This window comes from Hippocampus bargibanti, linkage group LG08, assembly GCF_051943395.1.
Source record: "Hippocampus bargibanti isolate YZ-2025 linkage group LG08, ASM5194339v1, whole genome shotgun sequence".
Lineage (NCBI taxonomy): Eukaryota > Metazoa > Chordata > Actinopteri > Syngnathiformes > Syngnathidae > Hippocampus > Hippocampus bargibanti.
In genome coordinates this window covers 13,229,413-13,256,419 of record NC_142741.1, presented here as the reverse complement: position 1 = coordinate 13,256,419, position 27,007 = coordinate 13,229,413, and the positions used below count along the sequence as shown (strand labels likewise).

General features: G+C 42.5%; 1 protein-coding gene across 2 annotated transcripts in view; it reads right to left on the bottom strand.

Annotated features, from left to right (window-relative positions):
• kalrna (kalirin RhoGEF kinase a) overlaps window positions 1–27,007 on the bottom strand; it is a 200,152-nt gene that overhangs the window by 114,439 nt on the left and 58,706 nt on the right. For both annotated transcript variants that reach the window (XM_089002867.1, XM_089002868.1), the window contains exons 9-14: window positions 20,856–20,978; window positions 20,581–20,772; window positions 19,160–19,291; window positions 7,393–7,491; window positions 4,518–4,649; window positions 1,097–1,219 (exon numbers count right to left, since the gene is read on the bottom strand). In XM_089002867.1, the coding sequence (XP_088858993.1) occupies window positions 1,097–1,219; window positions 4,518–4,649; window positions 7,393–7,491; window positions 19,160–19,291; window positions 20,581–20,772; window positions 20,856–20,978 (801 nt within the window). The remainder of the gene's footprint in view (window positions 1–1,096; window positions 1,220–4,517; window positions 4,650–7,392; window positions 7,492–19,159; window positions 19,292–20,580; window positions 20,773–20,855; window positions 20,979–27,007) is intronic.

Below are 27,007 nucleotides of genomic sequence, written 5' to 3'. Positions count from 1 at the left end.
TCTTCGCATGGAGGTGCTCGTCTGGGGGCACACCTCCAAGATAGCTTGTCACCCGGGGGTCAACAGGACGATCCAACTCATCGCCCAACGGTTCTGGTGGCCGGGGTTCAGGAGGGACATCACCCTCTTCGTGAAGGCCTGCCCGACCTGCGCCTGTGGGAAAGCCTCCCACCAGCCCACGGCAGGACTCCTCCAGCCGCGACCGGTGCGGTCCAGACCCTGGTCCCACATCTCCGTCGACTTCGTGACAGGCTTCCCCCCCTCCCGTGGCAAGACGGTCGTCCTCACCGTTGTGGACCGATTCTCCAAGTCAGCCCACTTCGTCCCGTTAACCAGGTTGCCGTCCGCCATCGAGACGGCTCAACTCCTGGTTAACCACGTCGTCCGTCTCCACGGGATTCAGACGGACATCGTGTCGGACCGGGGACCGCAGTTCGTGTCCAAGGCATGGAAACGTTTCTGTCGGTCCTTAGGGGCGTCGGCGAGCCTGTCGTCTGGATACCATCCCCAGACCAACGGACAGACGGAGAGGAAGAACCAGGACCTGGAGGCGGCCCTCCGGTGCGTGTGCCTCAACAACCCGGCGTCGTGGGCCCTGCACCTACCCTGGGTGGAGTACGCCCACAACTCGGCTCACCCTTCCAAACCTGGTGGGCCGCCAAGAGGCGTCCGTTGAGGGGGGAGGGGGGGGCACTGTCACATCTCGTCGCCGTCCTGGGCGCGCCCCCGCCCCTCCTGTCACCTCCTCCGCTGCTCCCTGGAGACGGCCCCTCCCATCATCACGCACCTGGGTTCCCACAGCTGTTTGTCATTCCCTTGATTGTGCTTTCTGACTATATTTACCGATCGCGCAGCCTCACTCGCGACTGGGTGAAAAAAAAAACTATAATTAATGAATTGTGATTAATGTGATAATGATTTGCTGTGGCGGCCCCTTGTAGGGAAAAGCTGAAAGGAAAAGAAGAAGAAGAATGTGATAATTTGACACATCTAGTTGTGTTGCTGCACTGTAGTGAACTGAAACGTATGCTTTCAGGCATTTCAAAACTAAGTTTAGATTTTGACATTGTCAAGAATGAGAGAGATAATATCAAACCTGCGCAACGTCTTCAAAGTCGTCATGTCGTTTCTGCAGGGCTCGAGCTCGATGAAGAGATTTTCCCACTCCGGTGTGCTTACTAAGGAAAGCCTCACCATGGTTTTCGATCCAGTCCATCACCTGGCATGGACAAAAGGAATTTGCGGTTCAAAGGGGATTTCAGTCAAATTAAGCAAATCCCATTTGCTTAATTTAACAAGAATCTTGATTCTTGTTAGTTAACTGTTTTTATATCACTCAACTGTAAAATATAAACAAAAGCATTTAAGGGCCTTCCTCAACCAGTATTTTAGCTTTATTTTTGGCTCATTTGACAGATTTCCTTCTTTTCACTTCAGTGAAATGGCAGCAAATTTCAAACTTGCAACACAGAGCAAAGAAATGACCAAGTGACGGTCACTTATCAGTGAAGGTACCAGTGCAACTTTGAAACACAAGGTTAAAGTTTACCGTGTGGCATCACACTTTGCAGGCAACCCAATGCATCACAAGTAAAAGATGAATATGAGTAATGAGTGTAAACACACATGAACATGCCAACAGCCCTTATTAAAATGATTTGTTTTGGGGGAGCACAGAGTCGGTTGAAGGTCAGCTGCGTAAAATCAAACTGTACACCTCATGTGCTGTAGCTCCACCTTTGCTTTCTTCCTCTCTTGGTTAGAAACATCATCTGCCGTGATTTATTTACTGTTGTAAGCGTGCTGCACTTTCCACGTGTGCGCCGCACCTATGCCAGGCACTGCTCACTCAACCTCAGCCTCATACTCGCCTATACGTGACGACTGTTTTTGGTGAAAGTGTGTTATCCCGATGAATGTACTGCCCCCGCCAATGTGATCGCTTCTTTGTTCAATGTTTTGCTCATGTCCTCCTCCTCCTCTACGGGACTTCGTAATCAGCCTTTATATATGGACAGAAATACCAACCAGCTTAATTCACAGAGACTATATGACTCAAGATGGTTTACAGAACTTTTGTTTAAAAAAAAAAGAGCATTGTGTGCTAAAAACATTCAAAACATCTACTTCAACAGTAATGTCAATTTGTAGCTGTGGATCAATGAAAGGGTTTCTTCAGCCGTCAGCTGTGGATGAATATCAATTAATGAAAAGGAACATTTGTAGTCTCCTTTGAATGCCCTAACATTTTTCAGGACAGTTGCTCGCCACCTTAAGAACGAGATATGTTCCGAGCAGTCGATTGTAAGGTGAATTAGTTCGTAAGTTGCTTCAGTGCTATATTTTGTATGCAATATATGTTTAAGTCAAACACTGAACGGGGAAGTATAAAACACAGACGCTCTAACAGTCGTAGAATAAATTGTCACCTACTGTAGTATGACGACATATATCCTTGGGTCTTCCGTAAGCGATTACTGAAGCTGCTGGCACGTAATTACTGAATTACAATGTACGTGCCAGCAGCCATTACTGCTTGTTATGCATCGCGTCCTGCTGGAGAGTCAACTGGGAAGAGGGATTTTGTCCCCGCCCACATACTCTACGCAGCCAATCGTAAGCAGGCTCGGTGGATCGGGGCCTGAACTCGTTGGCAACACTTCAGCATAGCCGATCGCTGGTTGGTCAGCCTTGGTGTCCATCGCGTAAACATCCAGGCCTTAAAACCTCCAAAGTCTCTGTGTGCGTGCGTGAAGCACAGTACGCAGCCAATTGCAAGCAAGCTAGGCTGGAGAAAGGCGCGCAAAATAAAACCCAACTTACAGCATCTCTGTCCAAACATTTTCCGACATACTCACAAAGATGTTCGTATGTACCGTTGTTCGTAACTCGAATGTTCGTAAGTCTGGGAGTGTCTGTACCGTATGTTCTGGTTTATAAGGTGTATCGGAGTATAAGGCACACCACCAATGAATGGTGTATTTCTAAAACTTTTTCCATATATAAGGCACACCGGACTATAAGGCGCACCTTCAATTAATGAAAAATGGGAGTTTGAAGGTGAAGTTGATGGAGTTGTTTACCTCTTTACATATTCCCTTGAAAAATAAATGGGTATAAAACCTTTTCCTGGGGGACTACAAATTTGTGTTGAATTGTTATTTTGAATGGATTTTAGAATGTCACCAAAAATATGTGTGACATACAAATTACACCTATAAGAAAATACAACATTAGAGAAAATATGGAGAGTGAGTGCGCCTTGCAGTCTAACATGATAGTCTTTGTGCAATATTTAATTGTATATGATTTGTATATGGTTTATTAAATTGTATATGATGGATTTCTTTTCCCCCAGTTGGTAGGTCACTGGCCCGGTTGGAAGACCAATGTTGACTTAATGGTGTGGCAATAAGAAAGAGAGTATTATTTTGACAGAACATAAATGCGCCGCAGAAATTTCCCCGAAGAACTCCACTCAAAACTGGTTGACTCATTGTTCCTCTGAATAGTTCCCCCAAACATGGACCCGGTTGTGCTAAAATCTAGATTATTAAAAAAAAAACATAGTTGTGGGTGTTTTACTAAAACCTAAACTATGTGTGGAATCAATTAAAACATATTTGTTTTTGCCCCTTGGGAGGAAAATCCCGTTTTATATGTATGCTTTCACAGAGTGGGCACTTTTTTATTTATGAATAACAAATTTATTATAATAGTCTATATTTATTGTATTATGCACAGGAGTTACTCCCATTATCAGCCAAAACCCTTTCCAACATATAACATTGTTTTTTGAACTGCCTAATTTAGAGATGTATTCAGGTTTCTGGTTTGTTAATTGTTGGCTATACTACCGCCTGTTGCTTTGGTATGCACTTCAAAGCCTATTGAAACTTTTAGAATTTGGAGATTATGGAAATATTCGGGAAGAGTCGAAGAGAAAAGCAGAAGATTGTGGAAATATTTGTGTTCTTGGGGGAAGTGAATGGAAACTTTGGTTGATTAATCCATTTTGTTTCTAAATTAGTCGCAGCACTTGTGCCCATGTAATTGGGCATCCTTTAATAGCAACCTCTTTTTGACTGTGGTTTTCAAATGTCATCTACTTATCTTCAGACATGTTTCCATGCTTCATTTATTTGCCAAAGCGTCAGCGACAGAGTCTTTGGAGCTCAGCGCTACTTGGATCTGAGAAATGTTCTGGGTTTGGGGAAGTTGATAGCTGGGAGTTGATGGGAAACACATGTCACCGCAGGATGACACACTCCACTGCAGCGTGAAGAAATATCCTCCACTCTTTGTTTTGTATTGTTTTCACTATTTAAGTGCATCAGTATGTGTATGCAGACACACTTGTGCGTGTGTGTGTTTGTGTGTGTGTGTGTGTGTGTGTGTGTGTGTGTGTGTGTGTGTGTGTGTGTGTGTGTGTGTGTGTGTGTGTGTGTGTGTGTGTGTGTGTGTGTGTGTGTGTGTGTGTATTTGTGTGTGTGCTAGTGCGTGTTTGTGCGGTATACCTGTTGGACATCTTGCTGAAATACACACAGCTGCAGTCTCTGGTGCAGTCGGACCTTTCGGTGCTGCCAAATGTTCTCAAGACGGCGCTGATGGTGGAGTACTTCATGGACCACATCCAGAATACAATGAACCTAAACACAATGAACATACAAAATATATTGATTTTTTACAAATAAATATATAAATAACATGTTCATAAATTGTACTTTGTGTCTCCAGGTTGTTTTGGTGATTATGTATTTATTATTTTTACATTTCTCAATGAAGTACGCAATCATGATGGGACCTCTGTGTAAGCTCTCAGTCGTACAGGAGTGGTCCATCGATGAGAAGGTTTCTTCAGCCGTCATCTGTACAAATTTGAAGGTTTCGGACGTTTCGCCTCCTATCCAAGGGGCTTCGTCAGCGAACTAAAGTCTGACTGGTCGTATCGGCCCTATTTATATATCCCTAATTTTCAGCCATGGCGGCGCCGGACACAGCTATGATAGGTCCCTACTCTCAGGTTGGGGGGGGGGGAGCAGAGGACCACTCCCTGTGGCCCCACTGATTGTTCCTACATTCCTGACTAACGACTGGCCCATTTCCCCCACTCCCACCGGTATCACCTCATCAGCATTACGAATGTTGCCTAACCTGTGTTGCCTAAGCAGGCTATTGTATGAACGATCCAAATTGAACCTCACCCCACCAGACCGGTTTAATGAAAGATTTTGTTGTTTTATAAGAATCGCTTCTTTTACCCCCCTTTCAAATCATCTATGTTCTTTCGCTAAGATTTTAACCTCATTGTCGTCAAATGAGTGGTTGCTATCTTTTAGGTGCAAATGTACTGCCGATTGAGGCCCACTCGTATTATCCCTGCGATGTTGATAAAGTCTTTTTTTGAGAATTTGTTGAGTCTCCCCAATGTACTGCTCTTTACAATTTTCATTCTTACAACGTATGGAATAAACTACATTACTTTTTCATTTGGTAGCCTATCTTTTGGATGCACTAATTTTTGCCTTAACGTGTTTATCGGTTTGAAATAAGTAGGAATTTTGTGTTGCCAAAGGACTCTGTAATTTTTCAGAAACTCCTGCAATGTATGGTACTGCTACTCCTCTCCTTTGTGTATCTTGAGAATTATTGGTTTCATTCCCTATTCTTTCTTTCTGACAACTGAGGGTACCCACAGTTAGTGAGTGCTCGCCTGATATGTTTTGACTCCTTTTCTCTACCTTCAATGCTAGTTGGTATTAGTTTAGCCCTATGCTGTAGGGTTCTGATAACTCGGGGACAAAACCTAGACACTGGTTTAGATATGTGGACGATACTTTTGTCATAATTAAAAAACAAGAAATTCAATCCTTCACAGATCACCTCAACTCTGTAGACATCAACATTAAATTTACTCGTGAGGACATTAAAGAGAACCAACCAAGTAATTATAAAAGAGGACAGAACGCTAAAAACAGAAGTCTTTAGGAAGGCTACGCACACTGACCAATACTTACTTTTTGACTCTAACCACCCTTTACAACACAAATTAGGAGTTATCAGAACCCTCCAGCATAGGGCTAAACTAATACCAACTAGCATTGAAGGTAGAGAAAAGGAGTCAAAACATATCAGGCGAGCACTCACTAACTGTGGGTACCCTCAGTGGTCATTCAACAAATGTAAGAAAGAAAGAATAGGGAATGAAACCATTAATTCTCAAGATACACAAAGGAGAGGAGTAGCAGTACCTTACATTGCAGGAGTTTCTGAAAAATTACAGAGTCCTTTGGCAACACAAAATTCCTACTTATTTCAAACCGATAAACACGTTAAGGCAAAAATTAGTGCATCCAAAAGATAGGCTACCAAATGAAAAACAAAGTAATGTAGTTTATTCCATACATTGTAAGAATGAAAATTGTAAAGAGCAGTACATTGGGGAGACTCAACAAATTCTCAAAAAAAAAGACTTTATCAACATCGCAGGGATAATACAAGTGGGCCTCAATCGGCAGTACATTTGCACCTAAAAGCTAGCAACCACTCATTTGACGACAATGAGGTTAAAAACTTAGCGAAAGAACATAGATGGTTTGAAAGGGGGGTAAAAGAAGCGATTCTTATAAAACAACAAAATCCTTCATTAAACCGGTCTGGTGGGGTGAGGTTCAATTTGGATCGTTCATACAATAGCCTGCTTAGGCAAAACAGGTTAGGCAACATTCGTAATGCTGATGAGGTGATACCGGTGGGAGTGGGGGAAATGGGCCAGTCGTTAGTCAGGAATGTAGGAACAATCAGTGGGGCCACAGGGAGTGGTCCTCTGCTCCCCCCAACCTGAGAGTAGGGACCTATCATAGCTGTGTCCGGCGCCGCCATGGCTGGACATTAGGGATATATAAATAGGGCCGATACGACCAGTCAGACTTTAGTTCGCTGACGAAGCCTCTTGAATAGGAGGCGAAACGTCCGAAACCTTCAAATTTGTACAGATGACGGCTGAAGAAACCTTCTCATCAATCATGATGGTAGGAAACCTCAGACATAGGCCAGGAGTGAAAATGTGTACAAAGAATGTAAAGGAAATTACATGTATGTCTGCTAATGACAAAATATATACAATGTGTATAGCTGATGTACAATATACATGACTCAAAAATACCAATATTTCCACTCACTCATATTTGAATGTTTTCAAAAATTCTTCAACAAAAACTCCCAAAGGAAATATTTATGACATTTCCCAACAACATTCGGTTAATTCGGAATCTTTATGTGGGCATTCTATGAAGTTATACAATATTGTGCTGATATGGTGCAGATAAGAAATGTGTGGCCTTGGCTAAGGTCTGCCTTCTACTAAGTGATGTGTTACAAGAAGTTCCCAACCGCTTTCGAGTAGTTGGCGGTAGCCGTCAGAGACTCTGAGTTGCCCGGGCTAAGAGGTCTTTGCAGGACATCCAGGAGAGCTTTTCCATCTTGACTAACCTAGATACATGCAAGGAAAAAGGAAAAAGAAGGAAAAATGAGAGCAGAAGAGAAAGAAGTGCTTCTCGGACGATGTCGCCCAACCTCTAAATAGCAAAGGCACTTATTTTACCTCATGGTCAAATAGCTCATGGTACACTGTGACCCAAAAAAATTAATGACAAAAAGTATTTGGATTAGATTTGACTGACCTTTATTAGTCTCATAGTGGAGAAATTTACATTTATTTTGTCTCAATTTAGGCCCAAATAAATGTACTCAGTGAGAAACAAATGTCTTAGGGGAACACAGTTATTATTCTGTTCACACAGTTTAGCCATGCAATCACTGACCAAGCGACCGTCACTCTCCATTGAACAATTCAGTTGTGTCACACAGTGCGGGCTTCTACTAGTCACGTGCATTATAAGGATTGCAGCCCATTATACTTTTTTGACCCTTCCCCATCGTCACAGGGCTAAAATGCTATATAGAGCACTCAATTTGGATGCACAGGGGCCCAAATTTCACAATGTGGCAGATGTGAAAATAATTACCTGTTATACATTTACAACCAGCCAAGTATCCTGTACTCTAAAAAAACATCTATGATAATAAATGTTGACGCTTGGGGTAAACATTTTCACAAATGAATCCACCAGTGGTTGGGTTCCGTTAACTTGAATTGCACCTGCAGCTAAGGCTGCCTCTGTGGTCAACCGGTCCAATGGTCGTGGTCTTGCCTCAGAGGGAAATGGCTTTAGGGCACCCGCTGGAGCATTTTGACACCGAAGTGTGATGATGAACAATTCCTGCATTTTTCCCTCAACTGTAGTTTTGCCTTCACTGGTGAGTATTATAATTATGCAGACTTAAACAACATCGGATTACAGTAGAAATGTACAATTTTTTTGTGAATTTTAGTGTACTTTCAACATTCTGAGTGGATTGTTGTCAGATCTGGAAGGGAGCCGAAGATGGCAGAGGTAATTTCAACAGCTGAGATGAGCTATGGCAAGGCTAGGGTATATACAAACCACTCAAACTCTGCTGCTGAGCCTCTCTACTTCAGATGCTGGATTCACAGCACACAAAATGGGTCATCTGGAAATACAACTACAGTAGTGGGAAATCGCTAAATTCAAGACTGTTGCGTTTTATTAATAACGGAAACCGGCTATATGCTCAAATTTCCTGCACCTGAATGCAATTGCACTCAAGGCTCACCGCAGCTTGTGTTGTAGTCAAGAGCACACCAAACAAGACCCAGACATTATCGAGACAAGAGATTATCGAAATGGAGACCAGAGAGAGACTGCATTTGTAAAGGAAATAAACAACAAAATGACCTGCTTTGTTTCTTTTTTTGCTGTTGTTTTTTTAAACAGTACAATCACATCTGTGTAAGCTCTCAGTCGTACAGGAGTGGTCCATCGATGAGAAGGTTTCTTCAGCCGTCATCTGTACAGATGACGGCTGAAGAAACCTTCTCATGGAAGTACAATCACATGTTGTGTTGTTGTTTCACATATTCAACCAGTGGTGGGCCGTCAGGGCCAGCAAGGCCTTCTCTGCTGGCCTAACATAATCGGACATCATTATCATAATTATAATAAAAGTCAATTTCATTAAAAAAAAGTATTATATATATATATATATATATATATATATATATATATATATATATATATATATATATATATATATATATATATATATATATATATATATATATATATATATATAAATCTGCGTCTCACCCACCATGGGTGGTGTCTGTCCCCCATTTTTTAGCTCGGGTCCTCTACCAGAGGCCAGGAAGCTTGAGGGTTCTGCGCAGTATCCGTGCTGTTCCCAGCACTGCGCTTTTCTGGACCGAGATATTCGATGTTGTTCCCGGGATCTGTTGCAACCACTCGTCGAGTTTGGGGGTCACTGCCCCGAGTGCTCCGACCACCACAGGCACGACTGTCACCTTTACCTTCCAGGCTCTCTCCAGCTCCTCTCTGAGCCCTTGGTATTTCTCAATTTTTTCATGTTCCTTCTTTCTGATGTTTCCATCACTCGGGACCGCGACATCCACGACAACGGCTTTCTTTTCCCCTTTATCTATGACCACGATATCTGGTTGGTTGGTCATTACCATCTTGTCGGTCTGTATCTGGAAGTCCCACAGGATCTTTGCTCGGTCATTCTCCACCACCTTGGGAGGTGTTTCCCATTTTGACCTTGGGGTTTCCAGTCAATACTCCGCACAGATGTTTCGGTAGACTATGCCAGCCACCTGGTTATGGCGCTCCATGTAGACTTTCCCTGCCAGCATCTTACACCCTGCAGTTATGTGTTGGATTGTCTCAGGTGCCTCTTTGCACAACCTACACCTTGGGTCTTGTCTAGTGTGGTATATCCCTGCCTCTATGGCTCTGGTGTTCAGGGCCTGCTCTTGGGCAGCCAGGATGAGTGCCTCTGTACTGTCCTTTAGGCCAGCCCTCTCTAGCCACTGATAGGACTTATTGAGATCAGCCACTTCTGCTATGGTTCGGTGGTACATCCCGTGTAGGGGCTTTTCCTCCCATGATTGTACCTCTTCCATCGCCTCATCCTCTGTTCCCCATTGTCTGAGACATTCTCTGAGTACATCATCCGTTGGAGCCTTGTCTTTGATGTATTCATGGAGCTTGGATGTTTCATCCTGGACAGTGGCTCTCACAGTCACTAGTCCCCGGCCTCCTTCCTTACGGCTTGTGTACAGTCTCAGGGTGCTGGACTTGGGATGGAACCCTCCGTGCATGGTGAGGAGTATTCGGGTCTTAACATCCGTGGTCTGAATCTCTTCCTTTGGCCACCTTATTATTCCTGCAGGGTATCTGATCACTGGCAGGGCATAGCTGTTTATTGCCCGGGTCTTGTTCTTGCCATTGAGCTGGCTTCTGAGGACTTGCCTCACTCGCTGGAGGTATTTGGTCGTCGCCGCTTTCCTTGTTGCTAGTTCGAGGTTGCCATTGGCCTGTGGTATACCGAGGTACTTGTAGCTGTTTTCAATGTCTGCTATTGTTCCTTCAGGGAGTGATACCCCTTCAGTGTGGACTACCTTGCCCCTCTTAGTCACCATCCGACTACATTTCTCCAGCCCGAATGACATTCCGATGTCACTGCTGTAGATCCTGGTTGTGTGGATCAGGGAGTCTATGTCCCTTTCACTCTTAGCATACAGCTTTATGTCATCCATGTAGAGGAGGTGACTGATCGTAGCTCCATTTCTGAGGCGGTATCCATAGCCTGTCTTGGCGATTATCTGGCTGAGGGGGTTCAGTCCTATGCAGAACAGCAGTGGGGAGAGTGCATCACCTTGGTATATGCCACATTTGATGGACACTTGCGTTAGTGGCTTGCCATTGGCTTCAAGTGTGGTTTTCCACATCCTCATCGAGTTTGCAACGAAGGCTCTCAGGGTCCTGTTGACCTTATACAACTCCAAGCATTCAGTGATCCATGTGTGTGGCATCGAGTCATATGCTTTCTTGTAAATCATCCAGGCTGTGCACAGGTTGGTATGTCAACCAGCAGCTGATGTTTGGCACCTCTAGTGTCTCTACTAATGCCTTTCTGTGCTTTGCTCATGTATTGATCCATGTGTCCACTTATCTTAGCCGCAATGATGCCTGACATGAGCTTCCATGTTGTGGAGAGACAGGTTATTGGCCGATAGTTGGAAGGAACTGCACCCTTTGAGGAATCCTTCATGATCAGATTTGTTCGCCCTTCGGTTAGCCATCCTGGGTGAGTCCCATCCATCAGCAACTGGTTCATTTGTGCTGCTAGGCGCTCGTGGAGAGCTGTGAGTTTCTTTAGCCAGTAGGTGTGGACCATATCCGGGCCTGGTGCCGTCCAGGTTTTCATACCTGAGACTCTTCCTTGTATATCTGCCGCTGTGATGGTAACTGGGTTCTGTTCAGGGAGATTGATGTGCTCCTCTTTCAGAGGCAGCCATTGTGCACTGCTGTTATGTGCGACCTCCTTCTCCCATATGCCTTTCCAGTATCTTTCAGGTTCCAGCCTGGGAGTGTCTGCTCTGCTGTTAGAACCCTGCCACTGAGCGTACACTTTCGCAGGTTGTGTTGCGAACAGCCTGTTTGTTCTTCTGGCCTCATTCTCTTTCGTGTACCTCTTTAGGCGACTGGACAAGGCCTGGAGCCTTTGTTTGGCAGTTTCGAGTGCTTCAGGTATGGTTATCTGCATGTACCTCTTGGGTATTGGCCTTTTATTCACACCTCTCTGGATCTCCGTCAATTGACTCACATCTTTCCGAGCCGCCTTGATCTTGGCCTCCAACCGTCTTTTCCATGGTGGGTAATGAATCTCGTGGCTCTCATGGTTGCTCTTGTAGCCAAGCATCTCTAGGATCACTGATGCTGAGGTGTATATCAGCTCATTGGTTTCCATGATCTTTCCGGTCGGGATCGTTCTCAGTGCTGCATTCACAGTTTCCATGAGACTTTCAGGTGGTACTTCACATAGCCGTTGTAACAGTGGTCCGTGACTGTGGGTTTCGAAGTAACCATTCAGCCCCCATTCTCCGCATGTAACCCCTCTGACTAGGGTTGCTTGAGTAGTAGCATTCCAACAGAGCCATGTTCTCGCATCTCGTCCATCTTCATTTTTCATCAGGGTGCTCTGGTTCCCCAGTACCTGACGCAGACCTTGTTTGGCCGGGCGACGTCCGAGCCGGCATGTCATTCCATTTATTGTCTCTCATCATTTTTATGAGGTAGGCATTAGCACGAAGGGTCTTGCCCAAGGACCCACACTGGATGATGTTTTTGTGCTCATTTTCTCTGCCACAAGTGGGATACGAACCCTCGTCTCTCATATGCCAAACCGCCAAACCGATGCCTTATCAACTGAACTATCCAGCCGCTATATATATATATATATATATATATATATATATATATATATATATATATATATATATATATATATATATATATATATATATATATATATATATATATATATATATATATATATATATATATATATATATATATATATATATACAGTAAAGTCTCGTTATATCGATATCGGATATATCGATAGTCCCGGTTATATCGATACTATTTCTATGCACGCACGGAGAAAATTACATGCAAACAGGGTCGGATATATCGATAGTCCCGGTTATATCGATATTTTTTCGGACTCCCTTGAATATATATATATATATATATATATATATATATATATATATATATATATATATATATATATATATATATATATATATATATATATATATATATATATATATATATATATATATAATTATTCTACATACTGTTTTCTTGATGTTATATTATATCCATTTGGTTATGCTCCTTTCAGTGTTGTAGTTTTAGGTCAGAGTTTTTAATCCAATCAGAATTCGGGCACATGTAGTTGATATACAGTTGCGATAGCCAATCAGATCACGAGTTGGCACAGTAAGGCCAGCTAGAGGGCCTCACGTTTAACATGACGTACGCGTCCTGTGATTGGATACTCACTTTACCTCAGCCCTCAGCCCGGAAACCCAGAAACTTTAGCAGAAAAACCAAGTATACTCTTACAAGTACTACTCGCTTTTTTAACCCACAATGGCTGAAGGAGAGGACAGCTCGCTGTCGCATGTTGGTAAGCCTATTTTCAAGAACAAATGAAAAAGATTTGTTTACTTTTATTTTCAACAAATAGTTCGTTTTGTGAACGTCTTGTTGTTTTTCTTATATTAAACTGACATTTTGTAATTTAGCGTAAAATCTTGTTAAAGATTGCATATTCTTGGTGGACTTCATAAAACTTTGTGGACAAATGATTTTAAATTTCCTTTTATTTTTAAGTGTTTGCAGTATCACGTATAGTGAGAAGTTCTAATTGCTGATGCAGATTTATTGATGTGTAATTGCTCCGGAAAATAGTCTGTGTTGTAGACGATTAAGGTGATGCCACGCCCAGTACTGCGTGCGTGTGCTTTTGTAAATGATATCTCCAGTCGTTGTGTCATAAATTATGGTATTACGAGGGATATTTGTTCAAGTCGGACTAAGCAGGACTTCATTGAAGGCCTTGGTGTGAAATGCACGGACCGCCACTGTATTCAACAAATTATGCAATCAAACAAATGAAAACAGAATTGATCTGACAATACATGATAAATGTCATTTCACAAAGAACATTTTAGAGTTCCAATTTAGGAACAATGTTTAGATATGTCTTTTTCCAAAAATGAAAAGATTTTGGTTTTGTAAACCAAACTGAATTAATGATGAACTGGCTGACATTTTTTCAAAATTGTCTGGATTTTTGCATCTCCAATCATCTTCATTTGTGTGAACTACAGGGGACACCAAAAGCAGCGCAGCACCTGGTTTCTGCTTTTTTCATTCATCACAATAACGTTGGCTTGGTCTGGACCGGTCTTCGCCAGAAATCCAACCGAGACAAGACTGACTAAAAAAAATCACTTAGATTCAGAGATGAGACCAAGACCAATTTGGAGAACTACAACACTAGTGGATGCACAAAGTGAAGTTTCATTACCAGGTTACGATCTCATAAAATGCACAAACTTGAACTAATAACAACTTTATTAGATGGTTACGACCCAAGGGAAGAAAAATAATGAAGAAAATGGATGCAGAGCAAACATTGACATGTTATACTGTGTCATGACTGTCATAATTACATTGGAAAACAAATGGCCATGGCTTGTAGAATTTCAGTTATGTTGTGTGAAATTTAATATTTCTTTTTACTTTGGTCCTTGAAAGTGTCTTATGAAAATGACCATCAGCACTAAAATTGTTGGACTCCTGCATTTATTTAATATGTGTGCAGGGAAGTATGTATGTGCAATGTGCATTGTAGAAAGGTGCAATATAAATAATTCTGATTGATTTATTATTTTAAGGATTACTGTTCAATTTGTACAATGTAAATCACTTCTGCACACAGTCCTGGTTGTCCATCAATCCATTCACATGCACTTTATCTTCACAAAGGTCGCGGGGGCTGCTGGAGCCTATCCCAGCTCTCTTTGGACAATAGCCAATCACAGGGCACACAGAGACAAACAACCATCAGTGCCCACACTCACACTGAGGGACAATTTAGAGCAAAGGTGGACATAATTTAATTCTCAGGGGCCACATTGATTCCTAAAATTGGGGCACATTTAAAAAATGCATATGTTGACAGTCCATACCAAATGTCAACTGAACAAAGTATTAGAATACATAATGTGACGTAACGTAGGGAACGCCCTTGACTGACGAAGCGACACGCTATGCATTTTGGGCACTTTTTTTCGTCTGAAAACACAGTGTTGATTGCAAAATTAGAAGGAAAACCACATAAATAACGCGCTCCCATTTCCAACGGAGCTTATGCGCCATCTTGTGCATTTTCTGGGCGCTACATTGGAGTCCAGACGGCTCGAATTGATACGGAAGGACTTCTTTAATCTATTGCAAACATTTATGCTTTCCACTGCAGAACTATTTGAATCATATTCATAACTGGATGAGTAACAAGAAAGCATCTTCTCCGAGTCTGAACTGTCTGACGCCATCGTTTTAATTTTGGAGCAAGGCAATTTGTGAAGGAGTATCCTGGCCTGACGTCACGAACAGAGGGACAGGACTTTCTGAATATCCCCAGTTCTGAGTCATTTTTATTGGTGTTTTGCATTTGACGAAAAATATCAGCCTACATGTTTTGGGTATTTTAGATGCTAAATTGGTGTCGGTTGTCCTTTAAGAACATACATGTGACAACACAAGCAACAGTGCAATATTGCTCAAAAACTGCTGCATTCAGTACATGTATATAAAAACTGCCAAATATAATAAAGTTGGGACTATTTGCTACAAAATTAGATGAGTGAGAGACCTGGTGGCTTTTTTCCCACTGACTCACTGTCTCAAACTTTACTTTGCCAAGATCAGCACACACGACAGCATTGCTCAGCTGATGTCATGCAACAAACATTTGAAACCGTTTACAGGACACTTGTAAGTCTTCGATGCTCAGAGTTCGTTCTATGGAACTCACCTCCTTTCTTATTAGCATACAGTTTGGGGATTTTTTTAACACAATAACAGTCAAACCATTCTAGGTAACATGCATTTAGTCGACTGTCCATCGAGCCGCAAGCAATTCACTCTGACCAAGGAAATTGCCAGAATCGGACTGAGCAAGAATCGCTTCCTTGTTTTTCAATGCGTCGTAGATTTGAGTCTATCCGACTCTAAGCGTCTCCTGAATGTTGTAACGCTCTTCGTTTAATCAGATACACATATTACTATTTTCCGTGGACATTATTGTTCCTCGTTTGGTTAACATGATCTACACTGTCGACTCTACAGGATGTTTATGTAAATGAACAAAATGTAAAGCTCTTACAATTCCAGTAAACTCACTGCAATCAAGATTCATTTGCATGTCACTGTTTTGAATCCAAAGAAAAAGAATAGTGGCGCTGAAAAATATATTCTGTCGTATCAGGAGAGAGTTGAAGGGACAAGCCGAAAGGAAAAGAATAAGAAGATCAAGAGAGAGTTGCTTGAGTTGGCTCTACTGCTGGCCTCCCTATAGCTTCTAGACCTTCTGCTCTTATGAATCGATTGTTAATGTAATATGGGAGTTTGTGCATATCACACATCTGTGAAACAGCTGTTCCAATTAAATGTAGTATAACATGTAAACACCTGATTAGAAGAAATCATGTCACGTTTGAAAGAAGACTAGATCTTCAGTCTGAATGATTTCGATTTGAGTGACAAAAAAAATACATGCAAAGCTATCCAATGATATTGGCCCAAAAGGCCAAAATACAGGGGAGAAGACTGACCCTCGCTATAACATATGGTTCAGTCCCACACCATTTGATAAACGACACCATTTCTTCCACTAATCATACATCAAGAACTTGGATGCATCCTTCTCAATTACGAGCAGATGTGCTTTGTCCTGTAAGACTTCACCACAGCATGACAGGAGCTACATTTTGGAATCACTATGGGATGAGCCTTTTATCCAATACCGTTTGTAGCAGCCCTTGAGATAATCCTCAGTGGGGCAAGACAAATGGTTGAAGAGATCAAACTACCATCTGCTCTGAAACGATCCCCATTGAGGAGCAACAAAGATGACGTGACAAATGTTCTTAAGGCAGCACCATGTATATTTAGATTGCTTAAAAAGGCATGGATGATGGTTTGGGCAGGAATGAATACTCCTCCAACATTGTCGTGATGGGAGAGAAAATGCATCTTCTATCTGAATAACCCTTGAAAAGCCTGTGTCGGTTATCCGACTATCTCACAAACAGGTGGAGTGATTCGTCATGAAGCAGCTCACAGATGGGTCTGGCAAAAAATGACCAAAGTCAACTTCCTGAAAAAGTTCTCTCCAGAAATGTTCCTACAGAACAAAATAACTATGTGATTACGCTCCTAGCATAACTATGAACACTATGTCTGTGTCAGCTCTCAGTCATACAGGAGTGGTCCATCGATGAAAAGGTTTCTTCAGCCGTCATAACGACGGTTTCTTCAGCCATCATTTAACAAATGTCAGAAAGAAAGAATAGGGAATGAAACCAAAAATTCTGAAGATACAAGAAAGGAGAGGAGTAGCAGTACCTTACATTGCAGGACTTTCTGAAAAACTACAGAGTTCTTTGGCAACACAAAATTCATACTTATTTCAAACCGATAAACACTTTAAGGCAAAAATTAGTACATCCAAAAGATAGACTGCCAAATGAAAAACAAAGTAATGTAGTTTATTCTATACATTGTAAGAATAAAAATTGTAAAGAGCAGTACATTGGGGAGACTAAACAAATTCTCAAAAAAGACTTTATCAACATCGCAGGGATAATACTAGTGGGCCTCAATCGGCAGTACATATGCACCTAAAAGCTAGCAACCACTCATTTGACGACAATGAGGTTAAAATCTTAGCAAAAGAACATAGTGGTTTGAAAGGGGAGTAAAAGAAGCGATTTTCATAAAACAACTAAATCCTTCATTAAACCGGTTTGGTGGCGTGAGGTTCAATTTGGATCGTTCATACAATAGCCTGCTTAGGCAACATAGGATTAGGAATATTGATGAGGTGATACCGGTCGAAGTGGGGCAATCAGGCCAGTCGTTAGTCAGAACGATAGGAACTATCAGTGGAGCAGCTGCAGGGGGTAGTCTTCTGCTCCCCCCAACCTGAGAGCAGGCACCTATCATAGCAGAGTCCGGCATCGCCATGCCTGGACAGTAGGGATATATATATAGGGCCTAAACTACCAGTAAGACTTTAGTTTGCTGACGAAGTTTCTTGGATAAGAAGCGAAACGTCCGACACCTTTAAAGAAGTACAGATGACGGCTGAAGAAACCTTTTCATCAAAAGAAAAGCACCCAAATAGCGGGCAGCAAAAGCTGTCGGAAGACTGCAATGTCAATATATCTTTGGTCGAGTCAATGTAAGAAAAATCTGAAGCTTAATTTCCTGCTCAACCTAAATAATGGTTCCTCATCCCAGGAAAACTCTGTGTTTTTGGAATGATAAATGCTTTGGGTTTCGGTAAATGGGTTTTTACTTGATTTTCACTATTTTTCACGATTGTGCGCTGCCTTCAGAACTCAAAATACTTTCATACCATTTCCTCATTTTATCTAATGGTGATGCAAAATCAGGAGCATCTGCATCTGTTCAGTATCAACATCGTTTCAGGTGTCAGAAGGTGCTTTCTTTACCATCTGAGCAGATAAGTTCATTTTGAACCTATATAACTGACTATTTGCACAACCACTTTATCCAACGCCTTCATTTACAGTACAGTGATACCTCAGTTTACAAACTTAATTGGTTCCCAGAAAGTGTGTGTAAGTCACACGTAGCAATGGTCGATTTACCGTACTGGTACTGGGACGCACACCTCGTTCGTGTTTTTCGATTATCTTCTTCTGCTCGACCATAATTTTGTTTTGTGTCCTCTTCGGCTTAACACTAGCCTGTGGTGGGGTCTTTTTCAGTCCCATGATAGCAAAAGTACTCCACTCGATAACAAACCACGTCTGCACTCAAAGAAAGTGGGAGTGGAAAACTAGTCCGGCAGCCACCGTGGCGCTGTGCGGTTTGGTTTGTTTGCCGAAAACTAGTTTGTATGCGAATTTAATCTTCGTAAGGCGAAACGTTTGTGAGTTAAAGTGTTCGTAAGCCGAGGTATCACTGTATCTGGATTTCTCTATGTATGTACACTATATAAGGGTAACATCATCATTTCATATGTCACAGAGTGTAGATCCCACTGATGTCTTTAACTGTTAAAGGATCTTTGAATTGCTAACCTCCATTCAAAATAACCCATCTTCTCACAAAATGTTCATTCCATCATGAAATGTAAGCAACATGTGAAAGGTCCGGCAGCTGGGGTCAGAACATCATGCTTTTGCAGTTAAAAATATAAAGTCATCATCAAATCTGGTTTGGTGTTTTTTGACGGCGCGGGAGTCCAAGTAACTTTAACTGACTTCAAATGGCAAAAAAATTATAATGCTCTTTTTACAATCTGGCAGAAAAATTATATGTTTTAGAACACCGTAGAAATTGGTGCTGCAGTTTGCTGCTTTTTTGGGGGTCATTTTTACCTCAGTGTAGGCCTGTGTGACCTGCTCATAGAGGGTCTGGTGCCGGTGAATGGCCAGTTCCAGCTCTTGCATCTCGGTTGGGAGCCCACCCTCACTGCAGACCTTACACCATGCCTCCACTTCTGACAAGAACTGCATGGAAAAATTGGAACAAACAAGTTGTTAGATAACTCACTGAAAACCCTTCATCTTATGCATTTTGTTTCATTAGTTTTCACCTACTATGATAATGTAATTCGTTTTCATCTGTTAACATACACATACCTACTTGTAGCAAATACAAAACCCCGAGGAGAATGAAAGATCGTGTCCAATTCAACACTACGGGGTACCAATATTTCTAAAACAATGTGGCACTTCCACTGTATGAACTCCCTGGAGTATAATGAGAAGGTTTCTTCAGCCGTCATCTGTATCGATGGACCACTCCTGTACGACTGAGAGCTTACACAGACGTATCCCTGGAGTAAGGTTGTAACAATCTTGGAAAAGGGAAAAACTGGTGAAGTTACACCGTGCGTCGTGATTTAGATTGAGGACAAAGAGATTACAGAGCACCAGTGTTAGCTTTCTATTAACAAGTATAATTACAGTCATAAACAGTAGAAAGACACAAATGTATACAAATAAACAGGAGTGCGTATCTGGAGGAAACCTCATGATTTTAACACTATCGACTGTGCAATATATGCTACGTATGCAGGACACACATTCATAGCATTCTGTAGTACAAGCTTGTTTGGTACATGATTTTCCATCTGATTTTGAACTTATTTAACTGACTATATGGACAATGGCAATTTTCCAGAGTCTGTTTATCTGGATTACTTTACAGCACAGGTATCAAAGTCAAGAGCCGCGGGCCAAATCCGGCCCGCCACATCATTTACTTCGGCCCGCGAAAGCAAATCAAACTTGTTAAATTCAGAATCAGAATCAGAATCAGAATACCTTTATTCGTCCCGCAATGGGGAAATTCCATGATGTTTGCTAAAATCTGAGCCAAAATTTCATATTTTTGGATGTCAACCACAATAAAAGTCATTATTCTTGACTTCAGATTTGAAAACGAGTTATTCATTAATTTGCTGTGTGCTCTGACTTTGACATCTGTGCAGTAAGCACATGTTGATCATTGTTTTTCCTTGTGTCATCACAATATCCTGTTTTGGGTACAGTGATAAAAGTCAAAAAGACAACAACGAAAAAATGCACTTTTTTTGGCCAAGTCAGCGTTTGATCCTCCGGACAACAGTTAATTCCTGTCCTCGTTAGCCGATTTGCATTTTGGGGAGACAGAATAGCAAGATGAAACATTCCGGACAAATGTGTCACATTACAGTTAGGCTTTCTTTCATTGTGTTTACAAATTGAGTAACAAAACCAGAAAAATAGTGCTACGACATTTTTGACCTGCTCACCTGTTCCGCTTTTTGATGGAAAACTGCAGACATTGCAAGGATGGTTGACCGTTCGTCAAGAGCAGCGGCGAAGCTTTTCCAATCCAGGTCCAGCTGACTTGATATCTGTTTAATCTGTGTGGAGGCGTAGTGTCCTGCCTCCGCCAGGCGACCCGCGACTGACATGATCCTGTTAATGTTAACGTAAGCGTTCTAGAAAGGAAAAAAATATATAAATCTAGCATCTGTGCTGTGTGGTATCATTATGTGAGAGACTGTGTCTATGTGTTGTTTACCATAGAGTTCATGGCAAAGTGGTTGTGTTGCGTCTGCAGCTCGGCGGCATGCTGGTACGCTCGGCCGATCTCAGTATGGCTCTGCAAGAATAACTCCTTGTTGTGGCTGATCCAGTCAAACATCTGCACACAGTACCTTCAATTACCGCTACCAGCTAGTTTAGCATCACTTTCCTTCTCCAAAAGGCCAGATGAATGGACTGCAATAATGAGTAAGGTTGATTTCTCCATTTTCCTTTCTAAAATCTGCTGATATAAATGTCTTCAAGATTATTCTTACAGTTACAATCAACAAATAAATGAATTTTAAAAAGCTCTTGGTCAATCTCAAATTTCAAAGCAACACACTTGTGTTGCACATTCAACACATTTGGGAATGAAGACTTCACTTCAATTATATTTTTCAGATGTTCCATTGAACTAAAGGTTTTACATTTTGAGAAGGTTTTACATTTTGAGAAGGTTTGTCTTTTTTAGCTCTAATTGAAAGTTAGAGATATAGAACGTACATGCTTGCTTCCTTGCAATTGTTAACTGAGACATGAATTGGTAAACCACCACCATCTAGGACATGGATGTTCAACTCGTTGCAGTCGACCGACAATTTTAAGTTAAGTCTTCCCTCATAGGGTTGTTATGAAAATTACTACTTGTACACAACAAATTAATAGATTACTAGTTTTTAAATCAGTCAAGTAAATTTTAATGTGTTCAATTATTGTTCAAGCGTTTGTAAACTAGGTAGAAAATTCTTGCAAAATCTCAATTCATTACACTTTATTCATTACATATGACGATTTGACATTTCAGTCGGGATTTTAGCAAGTTGGCACACATGATTTGATTTTGCGGGCCACATAAAATGACCTGCCAGATCAGATCGGACCCCCGGTCCTTGACTTTGACACATGTGATCTAGAATCTTAGGGATGTCAAGTTCCTCTACTTGATTGATGGAAAGAAAATACAATAATAAATTCACAGTGTGTATATATTTCCATGATGACAGGTGAGGCACTGCCTCACCTGCTTCCCCTGACTGCATGTCACTATATATATATATATATATATATATATATATATATATATATATATATATATATATATATATATATATATATATATATATATCTCACCTGTCTCACCTGTCATCATGGAAACCTGTCATGGAAATATCAAATGAAAAAATAAATTAAACTGTTATATGTATAGTTTAAAGTTCTTGTCCATTTAACTTCACCGTTTTTGGATTTTTTTCAAAATCGCTGAATTTTCACATTTACCGTTCAAATACTAAGTAGAGACGAGCGGTGAGGCAGCAGACGGCTGAGCCTCACCATGGATTGCGCAATCACAATGCTAACTGTGCTGGCTTGCTCTGCGGTGAGACTACATTGCTGTCCCTCTGCATATCACTATTAAAGCGTTCAAACACATTTAATATATGAACTACATTTTTTACAGTTTAGCTGGTGTATATAATGTACAGTCACTGTACATTATAAACACTGTACTACAGTGTTTATTTTATTTTATTTTTGTCAAAACTGTGCGTAGGTGAGGCACACAGTTCTCCCGCCTCATGACAGGGGGCGCATGTGATTCCAGAGATACTTGCGACTCCACGGCTGCAGAATAATAGAATTAGAGACAGAAAGCTACAGTAAACAGTTAGCAAGTAAAGTGCAACCCTCCAATCATCCAGTGTGGGTCCTTGGGCAAGACCCTTCACGCTAATGCCTACCTCATAAAATGATGAGAGACAATAAATGGAATGACATGCCGGCTCAGACGTCGCCCGGCCAAACAAGGTCTGCGTCAGGTGCTGGGGAACCAGAGCACCCTGATGAAAAATGGGCTACTGGAACAAAGCGGAGATGGATGAGATGCGATAACATGGCTCTGTTGGAATGCTACTACTCAAGCAACCCCAGTCAGAGGGGTTACATGCGGAGAATGGGGGCTGAATGGTTACTTCGAAACCCACAGTCACGGTTGACCACGAAACAACTAGTAGCTCAGTGTTCCAATATCCACAAACGGCAATTGCTATCACAACTTCAGATTGATGAGGTACAACACAAATTCCGAGGTGAAGGGCCCCAGGCTGCCACATCAGAGGAAGAGATTCAACCAGAGATTGGGAGGCAAGCCCCAATGAATGATGAGATTGGGAAGCCAGCCCCAATGAATGAAATGCTGAGCGAGGCAGCAACTGACCTGAGAGATAAGATCATGACAAGAATGAAAACTGGGCAACTAAGAAACCGATTACAACGGCTATGTGAAGTACCACCTGAAAGTCTCATGGAAACTGTGAATGCAGCACTGAGAACGATCCAGACCGGAACGATCACGGTAACAAATGAGCTGATATACACCTCAGCATCAGTGATCCTAGAGATGCTTGGCTACAAGAGCAACCATGAGAGCCACGAGATTCATTACCCACCATGGAAAAGACGGATGGAGGCTAAGATCAAGGCGGCTCGGAAAGATGTGCGGAAAGATGTGAGTCAATTGACGGAGAGCCAGAGAGGTGTGAATAAAAGGCCAATACCCCGGAGGTACATGCAGACAACCATACCTGAAGCACTCGAAAATGCCAAACAAAACTCCAGGCCTTGTCCAGTCACCTAAAGAGGTACACGAAAGAGAATGAGGCCAGAAGAATAAACAGGCTCTTCGCAACACAACCTGCGAAAGTGTACGCTCAGTGGCAGGGTTCCAACAGCAGAGCAGACCCTCCAAGGCTGGAAACTGAAAGATACTGGAAAGGCATATGGGAGAAGGAGGTCGCACATAACAGCAGTGCACAATGGCTGGTGACTCTGAAAGAGGAGCACAGCAACCTCCCTGAACAGAACCCAGTTACCATCACAGCGGCTGATATACAAGGAAGAGTCTCAGGTATGAAAAACTGGACGGCACCAGGCCCGGATATGGTCCAACACCTACTGGCTAAAGAAACTCACAGCTCTCCACGAGCGCATAGCAGCACAAATGAACCAGTTGCTGATGGATGGGACTCACCCAGGATGGCTAACCGAAGGGCGAACAATCCTGATCATGAAGGATTCCTCAAAGGGTGCAGTTCCTTCCAACTATCGGCCAATAACCTGTCTCTCCACAACATGGAAGCTCATGTCAGGCATCATTGCGGCTAAGATAAGTGGACACATGGATCAATACATGAGCAAAACACAGAAAAGCATTAGTAGAGATACTAGAGGTGCCACACATCAGCTGCTGGTTGACAGAACAGTCGCTCAAGACTGCAGGTCCCGACATACCAACCTGTGCACAGCCTGGATTGATTACAAGAAAGCATATGACTCGATGCCACACACATGGATCACTGAATGCTTGGAGTTGTATAAGGTCAACAGGACCCTGAGAGCCGTCGTTGCAAACTCGATGAGGATGTGGAAAACCACACTTGAAGCCAATGGCAAGCCACTAACGCAAGTGTTCATCAAATGTGGCATATACCAAGGTGATGCACTCTCCCCACTGCTGTTCTGCATAGGACTGAACCCCCTCAGCCAGATAATCGCCAAGACAGGCTATGGATACCGCCTCAGAAATGGAGCTACGATCAGTCACCTCCTCTACATGGATGACATAAAGCTGTATGCTAAGAGCGAAAGGGACATAGACTCCCTGATCCACACAACCAGGATCTACAGCAGTGATATCGGAATGTCATTCGGACTGGAGAAATGTAGTCGGATGGTGACTAAGAGGGGCAAGGTAGTCCACACTCAAGGGGTCTCACTCCTTGAAGGAACAATAGCGGACATTGAAAACAGCTACAAGTACCTCGGTATACCACAGGCCAATGGCAACCTCGAACTAGCAACAAGGAAAGCGGCTACGACCAAATACCTCCAGCGAGTGAGGCAAGTCCTCAGAAGCCAGCTCAATGGCAAGAACAAGACCCGGGCAATAAACAGCTATGCCCTGCCAGTGATCAGATACCCTGCAGGAATAATAAGGTGGCCAAAGGAAGAGATTCAGACCACGGATGTTAAGACCCGAAAACTCCTCACCATGCACGGAGGGTTCCATCCCAAGTCCAGCACCCTGAGACTGTACACAAGCCGTAAGGAAGGAGGCCGGGGACTAGTGAGTGTGAGAGCCACTGTCCAGGATGAAACATCCAAGCTCCATGAATACATCAAAGACAAGGCTCCAACGGATGATGTACTCAGAGAATGTCTCAGACAATGGGGAACAGAGGATGAGGTCATGGAAGAGGGACAATCATGGGAGGAAAAGCCCCTACACGGGATGTACCACCGAACCATAGCAGAAGTGGCTGATCTCAAGAAGTCCTATCAGTGGCTAGAGAGGGCTGGCCAAAAGGACAGCACAGAGGCACTCATCCTGGCTGCCCAAGAGCAGGCCCTGAACACCAGAGCCATAGAGGCAGGGATATACCACACCAGACAAGACCCAAGGTGTAGGTTGTGCAAAGAGAACCTGAGACAATCCAACACATAACTGCAGGGTGTAAGATGCTGGCAGGGAAAGCCTACATGGAGCGCCATAACCAGGTGGCTGGCATAGTCTACCGAAACATCTGTGCGGAGTATGGACTGGAAACGCCAAGGTCAAAATGGGAAACACCTCCCAAGGTGATGGAGAATGACCGAGCAAAGATCCTGTGGGACTTCCAGATACAGACCGACAAGATGGTAATGACCAACCAACCAGATATCGTGGTCATAAATAAAGGGAAAAAGAAAGCCGTTGTCGTGGATGTAGCGGTCCCGAGTGATGGAAACATCAGAAAGAAGGAACATGAGAAAATCGAGAAATACCAAGGGCTCAGAGAGGAGCTGGAGAGAGCCTGGAAGGTATAGGTGACAGTTGTGCCTGTGGTGGTCGGAGCACTCGGGGCAGTGACCCCCAAACTCGACGAGTGGTTGCAACAGATCCCGGGAACATTGGATATCTCGGTCCAGAAAAGCGCAGTGCTGGGAACAGCACGGATACTGCGCAGAGCCCTCAAGCTTCCTGGCCTCTGGTAGAGGACCCAAGCTAAAATGGGGGACAGACACCACCCATGGTCGGTGAGACGAGGATTTTTTTTTTTTTATATATATAGTTACACACACACACACACACAAACCACAGTGCAGCGGAAGAGATTAGATGTGTGGTACTGTGATACTGTATATATATTTTTTCCTCTTGCCACTTTACTCTGACTGTACCATCACTGGCTTGCACATTCATACAAAGGAACAAAACATCATGAATCATGAGATCATGAAAGATAAAGGGTTCTCCATTTTGTTTATATTCATTACGTAACACTTCAACAATTACTTCCAATAACATTAATTTAAATAAAAAGCTTACTGAACAACTCATCTTTACTGTTTACAGTTGTATAATGCTGAATGTTTGACCTATGGAATGGAATTTCTGCCGTGGAACTAAATCTCCAAAGAAGTACACTTTAGAATTTGACCAAATTATAATTCATGTGTGTTATTTAAAAATGTGTTTGACAGTTCTGTGACCTGTTTAGTATCCACTTTCCACGCAAATTTTGGGTTGCGCTGGAATGTTTGCTCTACTGCAGTGTTTTGGCTATGACATTTGATTGACAGAAGAATACTAGCGCAGTAATTTTTTTTCCTTGTCAATGACAACAGTCAGAAGCTCCTCCCCCACTTGGAGGGTGGCCGACGCCCATCCCAATGGGGCTATGGAGAGAAACAAAAGCTGGCCCCAAAATAAAAGTGGAAGAGTGGACTAAATAGAATAGGATAATTTTGCCTTTATTTATATAAACTTCATATTGCGTCATATTTATTTGTGACTTGTCAATGAACAAATTAGTGGCTGTTTGAAGACTGCAGTCATTTGTTAACTTTCATACATGTGTCGATGAGGAGGTTTCTCCAGCCGTCATCTGTACTTTTTTTTGAAGGTGTCGGACGTTTCGCCTCCTATCCAAGAGGCTTCATCAGCGAACTAAAGTCTTACTGGTCGTGTCGGCCCTATTTATATATCTCTAATGTCCAGACATGGCGGCGCCGGACATAGCTATGATAGGTCCCTACTCTCAGGTTGGGGGGAGCAGAGGACCACTCCCTGTGACCCCACTGATTGTTCCTACATTCCTGACTAACGAC